Genomic DNA, 21835 nt, shown 5'->3' on the forward strand with positions numbered 1-21835 from the left:
ATTATTTTGATTCATTTTGCTAGATAAAGTATAGCCTTGTGATATTATAAGTTTATATAATATGACAACTGGTGATACTCCAGCTTCTCATCAAACGCAGGAGTGAACGATCATATATTTCTTAACATAGTGACTCTTACTTTAACTATACAATTTGTCTAATACAGTAGTGGTCAATATTAGTTTATTGTATTCTATTTATGCAGTATTATATCATTTTCACTTTCAGTAAAATTCACATGAATAAAAATCGTGTTCCATTTCTGAGAGATCTGTCATGTGCGTGTGCAGAGGTCTGCCAAACTGAAGAGAGCACTGATGGACAAATTCTTATGAAAAGTGAACATTATATTCTCCTTTTTTTCTTTTATTTGCAAAAGAAAAAATAATAATAATAAAAAAAAAAGGACAGTTAACAATAATGCAGTAATTTGACACAATAGCCTAAATATAGATTAAATTGTGTTAACACAAAGAAAATGTTGAAATGATGCTCCTAAAATCACCAGAAATGAATGCTTTGGTGCTGTTTTTTCATAGTACAATAGATTGTGTACTTGATGGGCCCCAGACTCCCCAGTAATGATGAAAGCTTATAAATGTGCCTGCTGTGAAATATACTGTACAATGTGCATAGATATTTAGTGCAGTGTGCCTTTTTTTTAACACCTTTGACCACTTGACTTGGTTTACAAGCACTTTACATGAAAGTTATTCCTACATATAGTGATACCCATTTATGATGCCTAAGAAGCCATAACATGCACTTGCATATTTCTTCCCAACATTGTTATAATTCATGTTTTGCTAGTTTTGGTTTATACACATTAGGATGTATTATGTGTTAATTTGTACTTTTTTATGTAAAAAGTAATACATAGCTAATATCCAGCTAATATCAATGTACATTTTAGGTGGTATAATTGATCATAATTTATTTTTCTTCAAATCACTGGTTCATTTTAAATAATCCAAAATGTAGTGACAAATGATTTTTTAAAAGTAGAAATATTCCACATAGTCTCTCAATTTCAATTAATATGGTCATGAAAAACTACATGTATAATAATTGTAAATTAATTAGCAAAAATATTGTTTAGAATAGATTAAGATGTAGAATTACATGTCACACTGCAGGCAATGTTAATTTCCCAAACGTATTTCATGTCAACTACTCCAACATTAAGGAAAGGTTGAAAGGACAATGTAGAAAACGCATAATAAACGTTCAAATAAAACTTAATTTTATAAAACTTGTCGCCGCATTTTGCCTTCTTGTGTGTGAAAAGATGAACATATAATAGAAAGCACCCCACTCTATTTAACCGACAAAATAACACAAAAATAAGTCTGCGTGTTTGTGGTCCATGCTAGATCTGTCAGAACTACAACTCGTCGCGTATTTATGACGCAGTGTTTACGCAAGTGAACTTGACGGAAAGATGGCCACCTCCATAAGGACACTTGTCCTCAGAGTTCTCGGTGATTCCACGCGAAATATTCATCATGTTTTAGGGAGTCGAGTCAAACATTCATTCTGTAATGCGGGGATCACAGTATGTCGCGGCTACAGTGATGGCAAAAGTACACACTTTGGTTTCGAAACAGTGCCAGAGGAGGACAAAGCAGAGAGAGGTGAGGAAATATACTTAGGTTTATTGCTCCATTCAGACTACCTTTACAAGATCTATGTGTGTCCAAAGTGTGTCCTAGTACCATGGTATATAGATCAAGCAGCCCGGTTTTACTAGTGTTGGGAAGTCCGATTCATTTCAGCTGTTCGTTTCGTTAAGGCTGTTCGTTTGATTAAACCGCTTCATAAACTATTCACAATAGTGGACCCCCCCAAAGTCATCACTTAAAAGTGTTCTCACGCTGGGTTCACACATCCTCCGTAAGCGAGGCGGCCGCGTTGGACGTTCACATTGGTCGCTTTTCCTCTGCGAGAAACAGCAGCGCCTCTGAGCAGAAAATAAAGTTATCTCTGGGGACCTAGGCCATTCTCCCGCCCCATAATAAGGTCATAATAAACTGAGGTTATTGCTGCTTCAAGGACAACAGCGGGTAGTCACATGCAATTCATCTTTACTAGCACACTTGGTTGTGAATGGTTAATGTTGTGTCTAAACTCTACACCTATATAGGCAGAATGGCCAAAGGTCCAGCAGTTTATTAATTCTTTCCTTTATTAAGTTATTTTATATGCAGACATATCAATTGTAGTGTATTAATGGTTCGGTTTGAATAATTTTGATTTGCTTTTGTGTCTTTTCTATAATCACCTGATTATTTTAGTCAATAATCAGACGGCGTCAGACATCCCTGCGCTGCAATTTACGTTTCATATTTGTAATAAAATCGCTGTTTATGACAGTATTTTCACTATTAGCTTAGATAGACCTCGACAAATGTTGTGTGTTCTAATATCATTAACATTTAAGAACATAGCCATGTTGCCAATATCAAAGGTGCATTTAGTAACTTTTTGTTTGTGGAATTACACTGACACCTAGGAGCATGGGTGCAGCATTATTCAAACGCAATAGTTTTCAGTTACTGATGCCATTGTAGAAATTCACTTTCCCTTACGACTCGTACACTTGACATTGCGTTCTGTTAACGCATATGGAGAGTGTCCTTCTACACAAACTAGTTGAAACCCTTCTACAATAACGCCAATATTCAAATATTGGCTATGGTGTTTGAGCCCCGCCCTTTTAGGCACAAAGCTGTCCGCCATAAAAGCAGGCGTGCAAACACGGCAGAATTTTCTTCAAGACATCGATTCATCTCTCATCTAGAAGCCCTCTACTGCTTCGACTCTACGCTCCCCTGCACTGCTCCGGAGAACATCAACTCTGCCTCGCCACTTGATGCTTTGCTGGTGAACGGGCCACTCAGCATCTTGATTCCCCGCAGCGCTTCGGCAGGAGTTGTGTATCCTTATAAGCAATTGTTATTGTGTGTGTGTGTGTGTTTATAAATATATATATATATTTATTTCTTTCGTGTTTGCGTCTTTTTTAAAGATGCATTCCGTAAGTGTTCCTTGTGCGAGAGACACATCCTGCCATCAGATCAGCATGAGAGCTGCATTCACTGCCTGGGCTGCGCCCACGCAGAGTCAGCTCTCATGGAGACAGACTGCCCTCACTGCAAGGGCATGAGTCTCAAGACGCTTCTCTCACGAATCGCCCTCGTTCTGAGGGACGATTCAACTTCCCGCACCCTCCCACCCCCTCTTCTGTGACACACGAGGAGGCGCGGCAGGGCCGTGAGGTCGAGCAGGGTGAATTTGAGGTGGACCTCGTGCCGACACACGCCCTGCGAGCTCCTCAATCTCCATGTAACACGTCTTTTCCGATACATTATGTACGTGACGAGCTCCAGCCCTCTGCAGGAGCGCAGAGCTTCATCTCGTTCGGCGGTTCTAACTCTGTGGATGATGACGATGTCATGTCTCTCGTGGTCGCTTGACGGCATCTGGACTGCAGGAACCATTCATCAAGATGAGATTGTACAGATTCCTCTGGTGGACACCACTCGAGATCGAGCTCTTCGACCGTCCTTGAAATGACGTGAAGCATCTCCTTGTCAGTGGATGACGCTGCCACCCCTTCCCCCAGCGAAGACGAGGAGCGTGAATGCACCACTGACAAAGAGATCCTTTGCGTCCTTTCAAGGGCAGTCGAAGAGCTCGATCTCGAGTGGTGTCCTCCAGAGGAACCTGTACAATCTCGCCTGATTCCTGCAGTCCGGACGCTGTCAAGAGACCGCGTTCCGCAGATCTGCCCCATTCTTCTCTGAAGTTCATAATGAACTGTCAAAATCCTGGTGCGTGCCCTATTCAGCCTGCTCGCGGAGTGATTCCATTCTCTAATGTGGATCACAGGGAAGAGAGGTTGTGCCCAACTACCCCCTGTGGAGGAGGCGGTAGTGGCACACCTCTGCCCGGCAAGTAGCAGGGTGTGGAAATCACGCCCCATTCATCCTTCCAAGCCGTGCCAACTGATGTCCGCACTGGCTGGAAGAGCATACTCAGCGGCAGGCCAAGCTGATTCAGCACTCCACGCTAGTGCCCGACCGATATATCGGTTGTCCGATATTAGCCTTTCACCGATATATCGGTATCGGCATTATGAAAACTTTTTTTCAGAACATATAAATGCAGAAAACAGTGCTTTAGAATTGGTGTCATTACGTAGTTTGTCCAGCAGAGCGTGCTCCAACTTCATTGTTTACAGAGCTGAGCTGACTGTGGCTCTGCAGACAGGGCGGAGTTGAGCTGCGTCTTGGTAAGTTAATTAGTTTGTGAAATACATATTGTAAACTTAATAAATAATGACCCCATCATTTTCCCTTTTCAAAATAACTAATATAACATTAACCTTGTCCCTGACAACCATGTCACTCATGTCTGTTTGCTGTTAGCCAGCTATAGTTTGTCAGTGCAGTCAGTAATGTAGCAGATTGAAAGGTAAACATCAGAACATCTTTTTGGAGCTCAGCAGACAATGGTGTGGTGGTTGATTGTGTCTGTTGAGTGTTGATTTCACGCTGTGTTATTACCTAGTTGGTGAGATGCAATGCAAAGCAAATAAACAATGTCCGTCTTTTATTCTCCGTGGCAACGAGCTTATAGCTAACTAGCTAATCACACAGTTACTTTCATTGTTGTCAGCTGAGTGGAACATGTATTCACCAAACTGTTTTGTTCAGGATTCACAGTTTGGTACCCCCTTCAACCGAACAATTCCAGTCATGTCATTTATAAAATGTAATATTTAGAAGTCTGGTTTTCCACTGTTGAAAGTTTCCCTTGAACTTGTATAACAGAATACAGTGTAACACCACTGCTTATGTGTTTATCTTGACTTGGTAGTATTAATATATTCAGCATTTGACTGATATTAAACAGTAATACTGATGTTTATTTAGCTATTTATTTTTATTTATTCTTTATTTAAATGGGCAGCATTTGACTGATAGTAAACATACAGTACTGATGTTTATTTAGCTGTTTATTATATTTTTATTTATTCTTTATTTAAATGGTCAGCAATTGACTGATACTAAACAGTAATACTGATGTTTAAGCTATTTATTGTATTTTTATTTATTCTTTATTTTCTCAGTGTTCATTTTTTTAACATATTTTCTCAGTGTTCAGTGTTCATAGAATTTGTTGACAGTGTATAATAATAATGTCAAATATTCTTTGATAAAAATATTTAAGAAAGCAGCCTTGAGTACCTTTGCATAGTCATATCGGTGCAAAATTGGTGAAAAATCCATATAGAAAAGGTCAAAAATTAAATATATCGGCCACCATATCGGTAATTGGTGAATTTTCCCTCTCTAAAATCGGTATCGGTCTCAAAAATCCCATAACGGTTCGGGCTCTACTCCACGCGATGGCGGTGCTCCAGGTCTTTCAAGCCAAGCTCCTCAAGCAAGTGGACGAGAAAGTCTCCAGAGACATTCAAAGAGCTCCGCACCACTACGGACTTAGCGCTGCATGCCACAAAAGTCACTGCACAGGCCATTGGCAAGTCAGCGAGCAACCTGGTAGTTCTGGATTGATACATCTGGCTGACCCTCACGGAAATGCATGACAAGGAAAAAGCTGCTCTGTTGGATGCTCCAGTGTCTCTTACGGGTATTTCAGATTGGGTGCTAAAAACAATCGAACATGGGTATACGATCCAATTTGCACATCAGCCACCCCATTTCAATGGCGTTCTGTCTTCCACAGTTTGATCCGAAGACCAGTGTTACAAGCCAAAATAAACAATCTCCTCGTGAAAAGCTGATAGAGATTGTTCTAAATTATCAACCCAAAAAAGGGCTTTACAGCTGCTATTTTCTTGTCCCAAAGAAAGACGGCGGGCTTCGGCCAATCCTAGATCTGAGACATTTGAATCGTACACTTGCAAAGCACCCATTCAAAATGATTACTTGGAAACGGATCCTATCACACGTCCGCCCACGTGACTGGTTTGCATCAATAGATCTGAAAGATGCGTACTTTCATGTCCAAATTGTACAACATCACAGTTTGTTTTTGAGATTTGCGTTCGAGGGAACAGCATATCAATTAAAACTTCGGAATGTCTCTGGCTCCTTGCACGTTCACAAAGTGCATTGATGCGACTCTTGTCCCTTTGAAACTGAGTGCTGTGCGCATTTTGAACTACCTCAACGATTGGCTGTTACTGACCCAATCAGAGACTCTGTTATGCCTGCACAGAGACTTACTGCTTCAACATCTAAACAGCTTGGGCCTCAATGACAACTGGGCAAAGAGCACGCTCTTCCCCAGCCAACAAATCTCCTTTTTGTGCGTCTGCCTCGACTCCGTGTGCAGGGGTGCACCTCACAAGCGAGTGTGTTCAGGCCATTCTGTAGTGTCTGTCTCAGTTCAAACTGGGGAGAACACTTCCACTGGGGCTGTTTCAGAAAGCATTGGGGTTATGGCGGTGGCATGTGCCACGACATGCTTGGCACCATGGGTGCATGCACATCACTATCTCACCGCTGTATAGCTGCTATAGCGCCTTGGACAGCTCCTGCCTTTTACCAATGAGGTGTCATGCTGGGACAGATTTTCAGGTGGAAAGTGGTGACCACGGATGCTTCCAACACTGGTTAGGGGGGCAGTGTGGCCCAACTTTCGGCACCTGGACAGGTGCGAGGAGCACGTGGCACATCAACCACCCAGAACTATCGACTGTATTCCTAGCCTTGAAGGTTTTTCAGTCCGAAATAGCGAACTGTCATGTTCTGGTTCGCTCAGACAACATGACAGTTGTGGCATATATAAACTGCCAAGGCGGAATTCTTTCACTGCCATTGATGAGACTGACTGATCACCTCCTGTGGAGCGAGCGTCATTTCCTTTCTCTGAGTGCGACATATGTCCAGGTCATCTGAATTATGGTGCAGACAGATTGTCACGCTAAGATGTGATACCGGGCGAATAGAGACTTCATCCTCAGACTGTCCATAGGATTTGGGAAATATTCGGCAAAGCGGAAATCAATCTATTTTCCTCAGTGGAGAACGGCCACTGTCCCCTCTGGTACTCGAAGTCCCAAGCCCAGCTGGGAGCGGACGCACTGGCCCATAAATGGCCTGCGAAACACACATATGCATTTCCCCCAGTGTGCAGCCTCCACTCTGTCATATGCAAAGCCTGAGAGGACAAGGAAGCGATTTCTATTGGTTGCACCCAAGTGGCCCAATCAGTCATGGTTTCCGATAGAGATTTTGGACGGCTCGCCATGGGCAATACTGCAGAGGGATCTCCTCTCTCAGGTGCAAGGCACAATCTGGCATCCCCAGCCCAAGCTGTGGAACCTGCATTTGTGGCCCCTAAACGGAGCACGCTAAATGTGCCAGAACTTACACATTCAGTTATAAACACCATTTTACAGGCCAGAGCGCCATCCACGAGATGCCTCTATGCGCTAAAATGGAATGTGTTCACTGATTGGTGTCTTTCGCATGGCAAAGACCCAGTGAACTGCCCCATACCTGAAATTCTCATATTTATTCGAGAGCGATTAGATGCAGGACTCACTCCGTCAACGCTCAAAGTTTATGTGGCAACTATATCTGCGTATCACGCACCTGAAGCCAGCGCCACTATAGGAAACTTGATTTACTCAAAGTTCCTCTAAGTAGCAAGATGGTTAAATCCACCTCAGCCGGCTTCAGTCCCGTAAAAACACTCACCCAATTGGTGTTAAAGCACACTCAACAAGAGGCATGGCCTCCTCATGGGCATGAATGAACGGTGTGTCTTTACAAGACATATGTTTTGCAGCAGTATGGTCTTCTCAAAACACATTCGCAAGGTTTTACAACCTAGACATAACGTCTCTCTGTTATGCCCCACCTTTTAAGTATGGGTTCCCCATCATTTTACACAACCACCTGCATTCAGACTGTTGTAATTTCCCATAAAGTCACAAGCACTTTCATTATAAATAAAACTTCCTTCGGGACTGGGTTTGTGAAGGTTTTAATTCATACTATATGACTATAGTTCATATCCATTCTGAGTGGTCCCCTCCTGGCCCAACATGAGTATCACTCACTTGCGGCATACTCATGTTGGTTGCCATCCCACAGGACTGCGGTGTCATGTTTCCTCTCTGGAAGGTTATGTCATGTAGCACGACATGATGGGACTCTGTTCCCCATATCCGTTAGCAGAACGAAATACATGTAACGGGATTACGTATTTAAAATACAAAATATAAGTAACTGTATTCCACTACAGTTACAATTTAAATCATTGGTAATTAGAATACAGTTACATTCAAAAAGTATTTTGATTACTGAAGAGATTACTTTGCATTTTATTGTCATTTGTTTCATTTAATATTTAGTCCTTTCAGATGGAAAACATTTATACATATAAATGATGCGATCCAAAGTGCATTTGAACAGCGGTGAAACACTTTATGATGTGTTACATTCATACGAGCAGACAGAGAAGTTTGAAGTAAGTTTGGAGCTGAAGAAATATAAATAAACCTTGTGTAAATTGTCAGCTTTATGCTAAGCTAAAATGTTATTTCTAGCCATTTTACATGCACATGTTACCAGGCATGATCATATTTTTTTTTATCAAGAAAATTAACATTGGATCATATTTTCTTTTTTCTAGTAAGACCTTTGATATTAGGGCAAAAATATTAGTCTTAATAATAATTTTTGTATTATTTTCCTGTAAAAATATCTAAAAAACCTTAAAACAAGATCAGTTTGATTTATCTCGTTTTAAAACACTGCATAAGATATTTAGATTTTTCAGAGAATGTATTTTTAACGTGTATTTTGTCTTACTGTACTGGCAGAGTTTTTATAGTCAAACAAGTGAAAAAAAATCTACCAGTGCTAAAGAAATAAGAATACGTTACTGACCTTGAGTAATCTAACGGAATACATTACAATTTACATTTTACAGCATGTATTCTGTAATCTGAGGTGGAATACATTTCAAAAGGAACCCTCCCAACCCTGGGAATGAGACATTGTGAATGCTGGCCGCACTACAAGACTCCGAGTTCTTTGAGGTGCGAGTGATGCGCTCTATGTCCCTCAGTCAGAAAATTCGGAGGAATGGTGTTTGCGCGCCTGCTTTTATAGTGGACAGCTTTGCGCCTAAAAGGGCGGGGCTCAAACACCATAGCCAATATTAGAAGTTGGCATTATTGTAGAAGGAGTTTCAACTAGGTCGTGTAGAAGGACACTCCCCATATGCGTTAGCAGAACGCATTGTCGTTCCCTTCATCCCAGGGAACCGAGGTTATGTACATAACCGAGACGATTCACAGTCAGCCATGATTCCATAACTGTCCAATAACAAGGGGGTCATGTGATCTTAACATGGCAGCCCCCATTAGGGGACCATTTCCATGTAGAATAAAACAGCTTTTATCATGTTACTGATATGACTGGAGTCTTCATCTCATGAGAGTGGTCAGTATTTTTACAAATGTTTCAAAATTACTGTAAACTGTACATTTACCTGCCTAGTTTGCAAACAGATAAATAGATGTGAAATATTGATTTGATTTTAAATTATGTGAGAAGAAAATAATGATACGAGAGACATGATTCTAGCACAGCTTTGTAGGAAATTCAGTCATTTTACTTAATTATTTGACCGCAGAATGCCACAATGGACCTATCTGAATCAAGTATTCCGGAAAGCTGTGTAATAAACATGATTCAATTTTAATAATATGTCTCATTTCAACTTATAACCTATGTTAGTGTGTGCTAAAACCTGTTCCAGTAGGCATCAGATTTCCATCTCTCTCTCTTTCTTCAATTCTCAGTGTATAAGGTATTTGAAAGTGTGGCCAAGAAGTATGACGTGATGAATGATGCCATGAGTTTGGGAATACACCGCCTCTGGAAAGACACGCTTCTGCACATAATGAATCCTCAGCCTGGACTGCGGTTATTGGACACAGCTGGTGGCACTGGTAAATCACAGATATTGGCTTTTCTCCACACTTTTGCTGTTCGTTGTAGTCTGAGCACTTGGTATAGTATGTTATTAGATAACTTGGTACATATCAAGGATTTAATCCATGCTAAGTTGTGTAAAGACTCAATTTTATCATAGTAGGTAAGTTTTCATAGAAAGCAACACTTTTTAAATAGTTTTTCTCTGCATTTAAGTGCTTGGATGAAACTCTCTTTTATATAAGGTGGCATCTATTGTATTTTTGCAAAGCTTATAAGAAAGTGTCCTATGTGTATGATGTCTGCATGGACAAAGATTTTTAGAGTGATGAAGAAATTAAAGTTTTACTGTAAATACGTTCCCGTCTTTGTGTTGTTCAACTCTAGGTGACATCTCTTTCCGCTTCCTGGAGTACACACGCTCGATGTATGATCGTCAGCAGAGGCAGAGAGCGCGGTCCAATCAATCGCCATCATGGCAGGACCTTGCCGGTCATTATAAGACAGATGAGGCAGCGCCTCCGCAGTCCCGGGCGGTGGTGTGTGACATCAACAAAGAGATGCTTAAAGTCGGTAAACAGAGGGCAGAGAAAGCAGGAATCGTCACAGGTACAGTCACCTTTATCCTCAGACATTGATCGTTGCACCAGACACCAAAACTCAAAGGATATGGTTTTGTTGTCCTGTGTTTGCAGGCCTCTCATGGGTCGTGGGTGATGCAGAGGAGCTCCCGTTCAATGACGATCAGTTCGACTTATACACTATTGCATTTGGCATCAGAAATGTCACTCACATAGAGCAAGTAAAGACTTTATACTCTTTCCTTCTCCACATTTCTTAACACAGAGTAATACTTGACTGAAATACCTTTCAGTCCTCATGTGTGCTTGGAAATCTAGCCTGAATTTCTCTGCAACCCAGTTAATAGTGCTCCATCTGTTCAAATATATATAGACTGAATATTATATGTCATTTGAGATTGTGTCTCTGTCTGTAGGCTCTAGAAGAGGCTTTCCGAGTCCTTAAACCAGGTGGAAGATTCTTGTGTTTAGAATTCAGCAAAGTGTCGAACCCTCTGCTTGCAAGGTCATGGGAAACCTTTACAATCCATTTACTGGTTATCATAATGTTTTTTTTTTTTTTTGTTTTTTTTTACAAAGTAATAGTAATAAAATATATAAACTCAGCAAAAAAAGAAGTGTCCCTTTTTCAAGACACTGTATTTTAAAGAATTTTGTAAAAATCCAAATAACTTTACAGATCTTTATTGTAAAGGGTTGAAATAATGTTTTTCATGCTTGTTCAATGAACCATATGAACATGCACCTGTGGAACGGTCGTTAAGACACAACAGCTTACAGACGGTAGGCAATTAAGGTCATAGTTATAAAAACTTAGGATACTAAAGAGACCTTTCTACTGACTCTGAAAAACACGAAAAGAAAGATGCCCAGGGTCCCTGCTCATCTGCGTGAACGTACCTTAGTCATGCTGCATGGAGGCATGAGGACTGCAGATGTGGCCAGGACAATAAATTGCAATGTCCGTACTGAGACGCCGAAGACAGCGCTACAGGGAGACAGGAAGGACAGCTGATCGTCCTCGCAGTGGCAGACCACGTGTAACAACACCTGCACAGGATCGGTACATCCGAATATCACACCTGCGGGACAGGTACATGATGGCAACAACAACTGCCCGAGTTACACCAGGAACACACAATCCCCCCATCAGTGCTCAGACTGTCTGCGATAGGCTGAGAGAGGCTGGACTGAGGGCTTGTAGGCCTGTTGTAAGGTCCTTACCAGACATCACCGGCAACAACGTCGCCTATGGGCACAAACCCACCTTCGCTGGACCAGACAGGACTGGCAAAAAGTGCTCTTCACTGACGAGTCGCAATTTTGTCTCACCAGGGGTGATGGTCAGACTAGCGTTTATTGTCGAAGGAATGAGTGTTACAACGAGGCCTGTACTATGGAGCGTGATCGATTTGGAGTTGGAGGGTCCAACATAGCATAATCGGACTGAGTTTGTTGTCATTGCAGGCAATCTCAACGCTGTGCGTTACAGGGAAGACATCCTCCTCCCTCATGTGGTACCCATCCTGCTGGCTCATCCTGACATGACCCTCCAGCATGACAATGCCACCAGCCATACTGCTCGTTCTGTGCATGATTTCCTGCAAGACAGGAATGTCAGTGTTCTGCCATGGCCAGCGAAGAGCCTGGATCTCAATCCCATTGAGCACGTCTGGGACCTGTTGGATTGGAGGGTGAGGGCTAGGGCCATTCCCCCTAGAAATGTCCGGGAACTTGCAAGTGCCTTGGTGGAAGAGTAACATCTCACAGCAAGAACTGGCAAATCTGGTGCAGTCCATGAGGAGGAGATGCACTGCAGTACTTATTGCAGCTGGTGGCCACACCAGATACTGACTGTTACTTTTGATTTTACAGTGTACAGTTTACAGTTTTATAATGCACAGGTTTTGCTTTTTCGAAAGGGAAATTGGTACTTTAATTCACCAAAGTGGCATTCAACTGATCACAAAGTATTGTCAAAACATTACTGATGAAAAAACAGCACCATCACTATTTGAAAAAAGTCTTTTTTTTTTTTTCTTTTTTTTTATCAAATCTAGACAGGCCCCATTTACAGCAGCCATCACTCCAACACCTTATCCTTGAGTATTAATGCTAAATTGCTAATTTGGTACAAGAAAATCACTTGCCATTATATCAAACACAGCTGAAAGCTATTTGGTTCGCTAAATGAAGCTTAACATTGTCTTTGTGTTTGTTTTTGAGTTGCCACGGTATGCAATAGACTGGCATGTCTTAAGGTCAATATTAGGTCAAAAATGGCAAAAAAGAAACCACTTTCTCTAGAAACTCGTCAGTCAAAAATGGCAAAAAAGAAACCGCTTTCTCTAGAAACTCGTCATTCATGAAGGCTATACAATGCTTGAATTGCCAAAAAACTGAAGATTTCATACAAAGGTGTATACTACAGATTTCAAAGACAAAGGACAACTGACTAACAAGGACAGAATGAGATGTGGAAGGCCAGATGTACAACTAAACAAGAGGATAAGTACATCAGAGTCTCTAGTTTGAGAACTCTCACATGTCCTCAGCTGACAGCTTCATTGAATTCTACCTGCTCAACATCAGTTTCATGTACAACAGTAAAGAGAAGACTCAGGGGTGCTGGCCTTATGGGAAAAATTGCAAAGGAAAAAGCCACTTTTGAAACAGAAAAAGAAAAGGTTAAGAGTATGCAAAGAAACACAGACATTGGACAACAGATAATTGGAAAAGAGTGTTAGGGATCTTAACCCCATTGAGCTTTTGTGGGATCAGCTAGAGTGCCTGACAAGACAGCCACATCTATGGCAAGTGCTACAAGAAGTATGGGGTGAAATGTCACCTGGGTATCTGGACAAACTGACAGCTAGAATGCCAAGGATCTGCAAAGCTGTCATTGCTGCACATGGAGGATTTTTTTGATGAGAACTCTTTGAAGTAGTTTAAGAAGTTCTGAATTTTGTTTTCAAATTGTAATAGTAATTTTTCACTTTATTAATGTCCTAACTATACACTGTGATCAGTTGAATGCCACTTTGGTGAATAAAAATAACAATTTCTTTCCATAAGAGCAAAATCTGTACGTTATTCCAATCTTTTGGCCACCTGTGTGTGTGTATATATGTATGTGTGCCACAACATTAAAACCACCTGCCTAATATTGTGTAGGTCCCCAAAACAGCATCAAACCACATCTCGGAATAGCATTCTGAGATACTGTTGTTCTCAACACAATTGTACAGAGCGGTTATCCGAGTTACCGTAGACTTTGTCAGTTCAAACCAGTCTGGTCATTCTCTGACACCTCTCATCAAGGCATTTCCGTCCACAGCTAAATTGAGTAAATTCTAGAGACTGTTGTGCGTGAAAATCCCAGGAGATCAACAGTTACAGAAATACTCAAACCAGCCCATCTGGCACCAACCACATGCCACAGTCCAAATCATTGAGATCACATTTTTCCCCCATTCTGATGGTTGATGTGAAACGCCTTGTTGATGATAGAGGTCAACTGAGAATGGCCAGACTGGTTCAAACTGACAAGATCTACGGTAACTCAGATAACCGCTCTGTACAATTGTGGTGAGAAGAATAGCATCTCAGAATGCTATTCTGAGATGCGAGTTGGTGCTGTTTTGGCGGCACGAGGGGGACCTACACAATATTAGGCAGGTGGTTTTAATGTTGTGACTGATCGGTGTGTGTGTGTGTGTGTGTGTGTGTGTGTGTGTGTGTGTGTATATATATATATATATATATATATATATATATATATATATATATATATTTTTTTTTTTAGAATCCTAATACTGCCACACAAAAATTGCCAGATGTTTAGGGGATCTTAAGCTGGTACACACAGTGTATGGTTAATGTAAATTGTTCAATGTTTTGTGGTATTTTTACAGGCTGTATGACACGTATAGTTTTCAGATGATCCCTGTGTTGGGTGAAGTGATCGCCGGAGACTGGAAATCATACCAGTATCTGGTGGAGAGCATCCGGAAATTCCCTGACCAGGTAAAAAAAAATCCACATTTTGTTCTCTATTTTATAAATTCGATGCCACTACAATAAAATGTTAGTAATAAACAAGGCAGAGTTTGCTTATGTCTGTCTTGCATGTTTTGCCTGCAGTGATAGGTCTTCAAGCAGGTTTTGATTTTTGCAAAAGTTTTGCATTAGGATAGTCAGCATTACTCTAAAAGGAGAATTTGGTCAATTTTGGGGATTTCAGATTAATTAATGTACCCTTTATTAAGGGTTTATAAAGAGGTTCATTGTTAACAGTTTAAGAAGAGGTTCATTTAATGACTATACATGCTGCTATAACTACATATAAATGACTTAAAGTTTAAAGTTTTCTCTCATACTTCTCATCCAAATAGTTAGCAAAGTAACTTATACAGGTGCATCTCAATAAATTAGAATGTCGTGGAAAAGTTCATTTATTTCAGTAATTCGACTCAAATTGTGAAACTTGTGTATTAAATAAATTCAATGCACACAGACTGAAGTAGTTTAAGTCTTTGGTTCTTTTGATTGTGATGATTTTGGCTCACATTTAACAAAAACCCACCAATTCACTATCTCAAAAAATTAGAATACATCATAAGACCAATAAAAAAAACATTTTTAGTGAATTGTTGGCCTTCTGGAAAGTATGTTCATTTACTGTATATGTACTCAATACTTGGTAGGGGCTCCTTTTGCTTTAATTACTGCCTCAATTCGGCGTGGCATGGAGGTGATCAGTTTGTGGCACTGCTGAGGTGGTATGGAAGCCCAGGTTTCTTTGACAGTGGCCTTCAGCTCATCTGCATTTTTTGGTCTCTTGTTTCTCATTGTCCTCTTGACAATACCCCATAGATTCTCTATGGGGTTCAGGTCTGGTGAGTTTGCTGGCCAGTCAAGCACACCAACACCATGGTCATTTAACCAACTTTTGGTGCTTTTGGCAGTGTGGGCAGGTGCCAAATCCTGCTGGAAAATGAAATCAGCATCTTTAAAAAGCTGGTCAGCAGAAGGAAGCATGAAGTGCTCCAAAATTTCTTGGTAAACGGGTGCAGTGACTTTGGTTTTCAAAAAACACAATGGACCAACACCAGCAGATGACATTGCACCCCAAATCATCACAGACTGTGGAAACTTAACACTGGACTTCAAGCAACTTGGGCTATGAGCTTCTCCACCCTTCCTCCAGACTCTAGGACCTTGGTTTCCAAATGAAATACAAAACTTGCTCTCATCTGAAAAGAGGACTTTGGACCACTGGGTAACAGTCCAGTTCTTCTTCTCCTTAGTCCAGGTAAGACGCCTCTGACGTTGTCTGTGGTTCAGGAGTGGCTTAACAAGAGGAATACGACAACTGTAGCCAAATTCCTTGACACGTCTGTGTGTGGTGGCTCTTGATGCCTTGACCCAAGCCTCAGTCCATTCCTTGTGAAGTTCACCCAAATTCTTGAATCGATTTTGCTTGACAATCATAAGGCTGCGGTTCTCTTGGTTGGTTGTGCATCTTTTTCTTCCACACTTTTTCCTTCCACTCAACTTTCTATTAACATGCTTGGATACAGCACTCTGTGAACAGCCAGCTTCTTTGGCAATGAATGTTTGTGGCTTACCCTCCTTGTGAAGGGTGTCAATGATTGTCTTCTGGACAACTGTCAGATCAGCAGTCTTCCCCATGATTGTGTAGCCTAGTGAACCAAACTGAGAGACCATTTTGAAGGCTCAGGAAACCTTTGCAGGTGTTTTGAGTTGATTAGCTGATTGGCATGTCGCCATATTCTAATTTTTTGAGATAGTGAATTGGTGGGTTTTTGTTAAATGTGAGCTAAAATCATCACAATTAAAAGAAACAAAGACTTAAACTACTTCAGTCTGTGTGCATTGAATTTATTTAATACACGAGTTTCACAATTTGAGTTGAATTACTGAAATAAATTAACTTTTCCACGATATTCTAATTTATTGAGATGCACCTGTACATGTTATAAATTATTAATCAAAAACATGAATTGCCCTAATTCATGGTTTGTCACAATTTGGCCAAATAGACTATTATAGTGAGAATAAATTAAGGGATTGTTATTTTGCCACTGTCCGCTTTTTCCCATTACTGTAATGTCTTCACACACTTGTGTTGTCACTGTCCTTGTCGCGTTGACACCAAAACAATGGTTTTACCTAGTCTTATTTATTTGCTCAAAGTCTTCTGCAAAACACTTCGTTCTCATGCTTATTCACAGCATATATCACATAATAAAACCTGTTGACCATTAAATCTACTGAACTTTTATGTACATTTCTAATGTTGGCAACTCCTTAATATTCCGGGTTCAATACAAGTTAAGCTCAATCGTCAGCATTCGTGGCATAATGTTGATTACCACAGTTTTTAATCATCCAATATGTAAATGCTAAAATACTCACTTTTTCAAAAGTATAGCCACAAGACATTAACAATGTGTTAACATGATTTTATTGTGATGAAATCACTTACCTTTTCTGTGTAGTTACAGTATATCCATTTTTACAATTTAATGTCAACAAACCCTAAAACAACTGTAAAAATGACAATTTAAACAACTTTACAGCTCAAATAATACGAGTATTAACAGAAGAATTAATGTAAGTGCTTTTATAAAATAAGCTTCACATTTCTGCCTTTGAACCCTCCAAAAATTGGCCCCAATCACTTCCATTGTAAGTGCCTCACTGTAACCTCGATTTTTGATTGAGCATAACTTACATTGAATCTGAAATATTCCTTTAATAAATGCTTCACAGGTGTCCTCGTCCCATTAAGGTACATTTTTATAGGTTACTAAAGTTGAATTAGTGTTAATATGCAAGTACGAGAATGTAAAATGGCTCACTTTTTGGCAGGTATCACATGAAAATCAACATTTTTATGCATGTTGTATTATCAACATTATCAATGATTTATAATGCATTTGTAAATTATTAATGAACCCCTTTATAATCCCTTAAATAGAACATAAATGTTACCCTTAATGTGATTTCTAAAGGATTACTGTATGTGTGGCCCATATTATGAGTGGCGTTGTGACAAAACCTTCTACATCATTATTCTGTCTTCCACAGGAAACATTCAAAGAAATGATTGAGGGTGCCGGCTTCTTCTGTGTCCAGTATTTCAACCTGACAGGGGGAATTGTTGCCATTCATTCAGGGTTCAAGCTCTGAGTGTTTGTCTCCCCTTTGCGGTCAGCACACTTTTGCCTACAAATGAACTTAAAAGAGAGAGTGCTGTCCTACAAACAATGGTGAGGAATTAAAATGAGAACACTGAGTGTGTAAAGAAACTGAAAATTCCTTTTGCACATTCTTCATGTATTTATTGTCTGTTGCTACTTGGAAACACTTTTCAATCGCTTAGGTTAAAAAGGGAGATCTTAAAGCGTTGTGGGTTTGAAGAGATTTGACCCGCTAAAACAGCTTCTTTTTGAATGAATTCTGACATGTGATGTTTTTAGAGAATATGGACAATGTGTTTGATTATTGGCCATGGGAAAGCACACATTGACCTAATAAACTGAAATAAAAATATTTAAATCATATCCCATGTGTAATTTATAATAATGAATAATGTGACTCTTATTGCCATCAGTCTCTAATTGACAAAACATTCTGTGCATTAAATGATTACTGACCCTTATAATGTGATTCCTTGTACTGCTTGGACTTGATGTGTGCCACTTATTTCACATCATTTACAAGAACAGTAATTTTCCCTTTACCATCAAAGCACTTACTGTGCCTGTTGCCTCTGAGAATTGCAATACTAAAACTCCACTTCACGAGGATCATGCAGTGTTTAAGATGAAAAATATTTGTGATGTGTTGTGCTTGTGAACATGAAACACTCAAATGTGTTTAATAACACCATCATTTTAAGATCTTTGTACACAGTTACAAAACTGTACTAAAATTTTAAAATCAGTTTTTGGTCAGAGAATATTTAATCGTCTTGTGTGCAATTACCATGTATTTACAAAGTCTCTTATTAGTGATCTCCACAAAAAAAAAAAAAAAAATAATTACACAGACACTCTGAACATAAGACATGGCTTGGAGATAAATATATTAGTCAATAAATATTCAGAGAACATATTTCCATTTATGAAATGTGCTGCTATACAGATACAGAAATATACACAGATCAAGCTCTAACCTTTAACATTTGTAAAATGGTAATGGAGAAAATAATTATCTTTTAAATTTTTTTAAAAATATTAATTTTTGTACACATTTTCTTTTATACAATCTTAAGTGCTACAAGCAATACGAAATATTAAATAGTGACTTATGTAACCAGAAAAAAAAACAAATGCTATATTTGCAGTAGATATCTCTATGCAAGGCAAGATTCTCGTGTTACGGCACTGTTTAGTCTATGTATAAATAAAAAGTTACTTTAAATGACCGCCTGTGTAAGTTGTATGCGTACATTTCATAGAAACAGTATAAAATACTCTGTTAAAACAGAAAGGCATGATGATATGATGGTGTATATTTGTAAAAGCATGAGTGCAAGTGTATAGTATGTAATTATTTAAGGTAATTATGTATGCGTCAGCATTTGATATATACTGTGTGTGTGTGTGTGTGTGTGTGTGTATATATATAACCACTGCATTGCAATCTCTTTAAACCATTATACTTTGGTGTCTTTCTGACAAAACTGTTAGCTTGTATTAAAAACAAAAGTTATAAAATAACTTATCAGGGTCAAATGCTACAAGTTCTGTACCTCTAACACTTGAGTAGTCCAGTTCTGATTCTACCAGCGGTGTTGGGCTGTACCCTGGAGACAAACTAAACTTTGGTGTGATGCACATGCAGCTCAGTAGTCTCCATTGATAATATGGATTATATAAGCAAAACAAAAAATGAACAAAAGCTTTTTGTCTTGGTCTGTTTCTGTACTAAAAAGATAAAGGCCCTGAGAGAGGAAGAGAAAGATGTACATTTTCAAGAGCGATGTACACCTAGTTACGTTTTCAGTAAGAAATTACCTTTGCACCTGATGTGCACTCCCTCTGTATGTTCTTGAAATGTTCAGTTTTGGTTTTTATTTCTCAACGATATAGTTGATTGAGATGTACATACATGCCGTATGATTTCATAGTCCTCGCAAGCAATTCTGAATGAAATAAGTGTAAAAAAGCATTAAAATCATCTTAGTTAATAATGTGGAACTCAAGCAAAATCTAAATTTTCATAATTCAAAAATTAGTAATTTACAAATGTTTCCCTGGTCCTAGTCTGATCAAGAGAGAAGCATGCATATAATGATGCTCCGCTCTCTAAGTTTGACTCACATTTCTGACTTTGTGTAGCATGTGGAAGCATGTAAAAAGAATAGCTATGTACTTTTGCCTCCTATTTCTTCTGCAACCATTGTGATGATGTGACCGATTCTGAAGGCCACAGGAATGAACAAGATCACCACGGCAAAGCAAAATAGTAAAATCTCGATTTGAAACTCAAACCCAGTACACTCCAGAGTTTTGACGACACAACTATTAAAAGTATAAAAATGTAATGATTTTCAAGAGCCTGTGCTGTGTGTCAGGGCTCACTATCAGAGTCCTGACCCATCAAAAGATGCTTTGCTACCCTCATGTGTTTCAGGCACACCATTACACTTGGAGGGAAATAGTGCTCTTGCCTCTTCATCAGGCAGCTGCGAATAAATTTGACCACTACAATGTCCTGAGGTGAAAAATAAGTCACAAGTCTCCTCAGAAGTCCTCTCCTCCCTCTCTATGGTAAGTTTAGGAGGGAGAAAACTCATTTGTGGTTCTGGACCTAAGCCTAATTCACAGTCTGTATCCTCAGGAATAATGGGTATTCGCTGAGCATGTTCACAGCAACCCTGTCCCATGCAGCCATCAGTGTCTGTTGGGGCATACTGTACGTTAACAGAACAGTCTTCAGCGTAATGACTAGCACTTCCACGGTGTACAGTCATCTCTGTGTAGAAGCAGCATGGAAGTCCATCACAGCCAACATGATCTGGAGACGGTAGCTGCTCGAAGCTAACGCTGTAAAAGTTCTGAGCGGAAGCAACTGCTTGAGATTCTGCACCCCATCTACAATGTCCACTGTCTTCTCCCTCCAGCCCTTTCAGTTCCAAATTTAATTTAGGTACCTCGAAACAGCAGTTGCAAGCCACTCCTTGCTCTCCGCAATGCTTCCGTTCTGCTGCAGTGCCCTCTATGGGCCCAGCTGAGGTAGTGCTAGTGAGTTCCCTGGTTTCCACTGAGAAGTGGCTACTACAGTTGGGCTCCTGGCTGCAGTTGGACAGCTGGTCCCCAGAACTGTAACAAGCTCCAGGCTGTAGGCAGTCCATCATCCCTGATACTGGGGCTGAAGTGTCATCAGCTGGAGCTGTGGCAGGAAACACTGTCCCAGCCTCCCCTGCAGATACCCGACAAGGACTCTTACTGCGGTACACATAAGGATCGTAATCACTGCTTAACGAACTACGGAACGTCGAGCAGCTGCCATAGACGCCCTGGTTGCTGACTTCCGTACAATCCAACATGGAGTCGCTTGAGGAGCAGTGACACTGACCCGAGCTGCTGCTGCTGTCGCTTCCAGGACAGTCCGCAAGGTAACCGCTACACACAGAGCGGTGCCCGTGGTAACAACTAAGTCCTGAGGTGCTTCCTGAGTCCCCAAGTCGGGAAGAGGAAGCCGGTGCCATGTGCACAACAGTAGGATACAAGAGTCCTGGCTGGAAGGGTCGATTGTGTCCTTTGTGGAGCCCATTACCAGGCTGGCCTTCGGGCTGAGGAAAGGTCAAGCCTTGAAAATAGTAATGCTGGTACATGGTCTCATACTGGGAAAAGCAGGCGGTACGAGAAAAGTTGCGTCCATGGAATTTTGGCCGTTTAAAAGTATGGGTTTGTGGGTAGCCAGGGGCGCGATGCTCCAGGCCACAATGGTGAGGGTTTAGAGTATGGTCCAGGTGGAGAGCTGGGAAACCCCGTATAAAGGAAGATTGGGAAGGATAAAGGCCCTGCTCAGGACGCTGGTCCACTGTAAGAACAGTGATAGGGTTGCCATGGGGGTCCATGCTGGTGCGTGTAGGGTAGGCTGTCACTTGGCCAGCTCGGTGCACCCTTCCTGGATAATGAACAGGGAGGACGACTCTCTGTTGGCGGTTGTGGACTGGGTTACCTGGATCAAGGCAAACAGCGCCAGGGTTTCCCTTTTTTTGCTCT

At 40.5% G+C, this 21835-nt stretch overlaps 2 protein-coding genes across 3 annotated transcripts in view; one reads left to right on the forward strand and one right to left on the reverse strand.

Moving 5' to 3' along the window:
* Nucleotides 1–1426: 1426 nt before the first annotated feature.
* LOC127439588 (2-methoxy-6-polyprenyl-1,4-benzoquinol methylase, mitochondrial) lies at nt 1427–18160 on the forward strand. 2 transcript variants are annotated; one of them, XM_051695769.1, is made up of 7 exons: nt 1427–1635; nt 9855–10004; nt 10375–10596; nt 10683–10789; nt 10985–11073; nt 14483–14594; nt 17685–18160. In XM_051695769.1, the coding sequence occupies exons 1-7, from the start codon at nt 1443–1445 to the stop codon at nt 17784–17786; spliced, it is 975 nt and encodes a 324-aa protein (XP_051551729.1). In that variant the 5' UTR covers nt 1427–1442; the 3' UTR covers nt 17787–18160. The 2 variants fall into 2 exon arrangements, with proteins under 2 accessions (XP_051551729.1, XP_051551731.1); XM_051695771.1 differs by lacking the exon at nt 10985–11073 and having other exon boundaries at nt 10683–10785.
* A 452-nt stretch (nt 18161–18612) lies between these two features.
* The window catches only part of LOC127439587 (E3 ubiquitin-protein ligase znrf3), a 110937-nt gene continuing 107714 nt past the window's right edge, over nt 18613–21835 (reverse strand). The window contains exon 8 of the mRNA XM_051695768.1: nt 18613–21833. Coding sequence (XP_051551728.1) covers nt 20188–21833 — 1646 coding nt within the window. The 3' untranslated portion in view covers nt 18613–20187. The remainder of the gene's footprint in view (nt 21834–21835) is intronic.

Source organism: Myxocyprinus asiaticus, chromosome 4 (assembly GCF_019703515.2).
Source record: "Myxocyprinus asiaticus isolate MX2 ecotype Aquarium Trade chromosome 4, UBuf_Myxa_2, whole genome shotgun sequence".
In the NCBI taxonomy this organism is placed as follows: Eukaryota; Metazoa; Chordata; class Actinopteri; order Cypriniformes; family Catostomidae; genus Myxocyprinus; species Myxocyprinus asiaticus.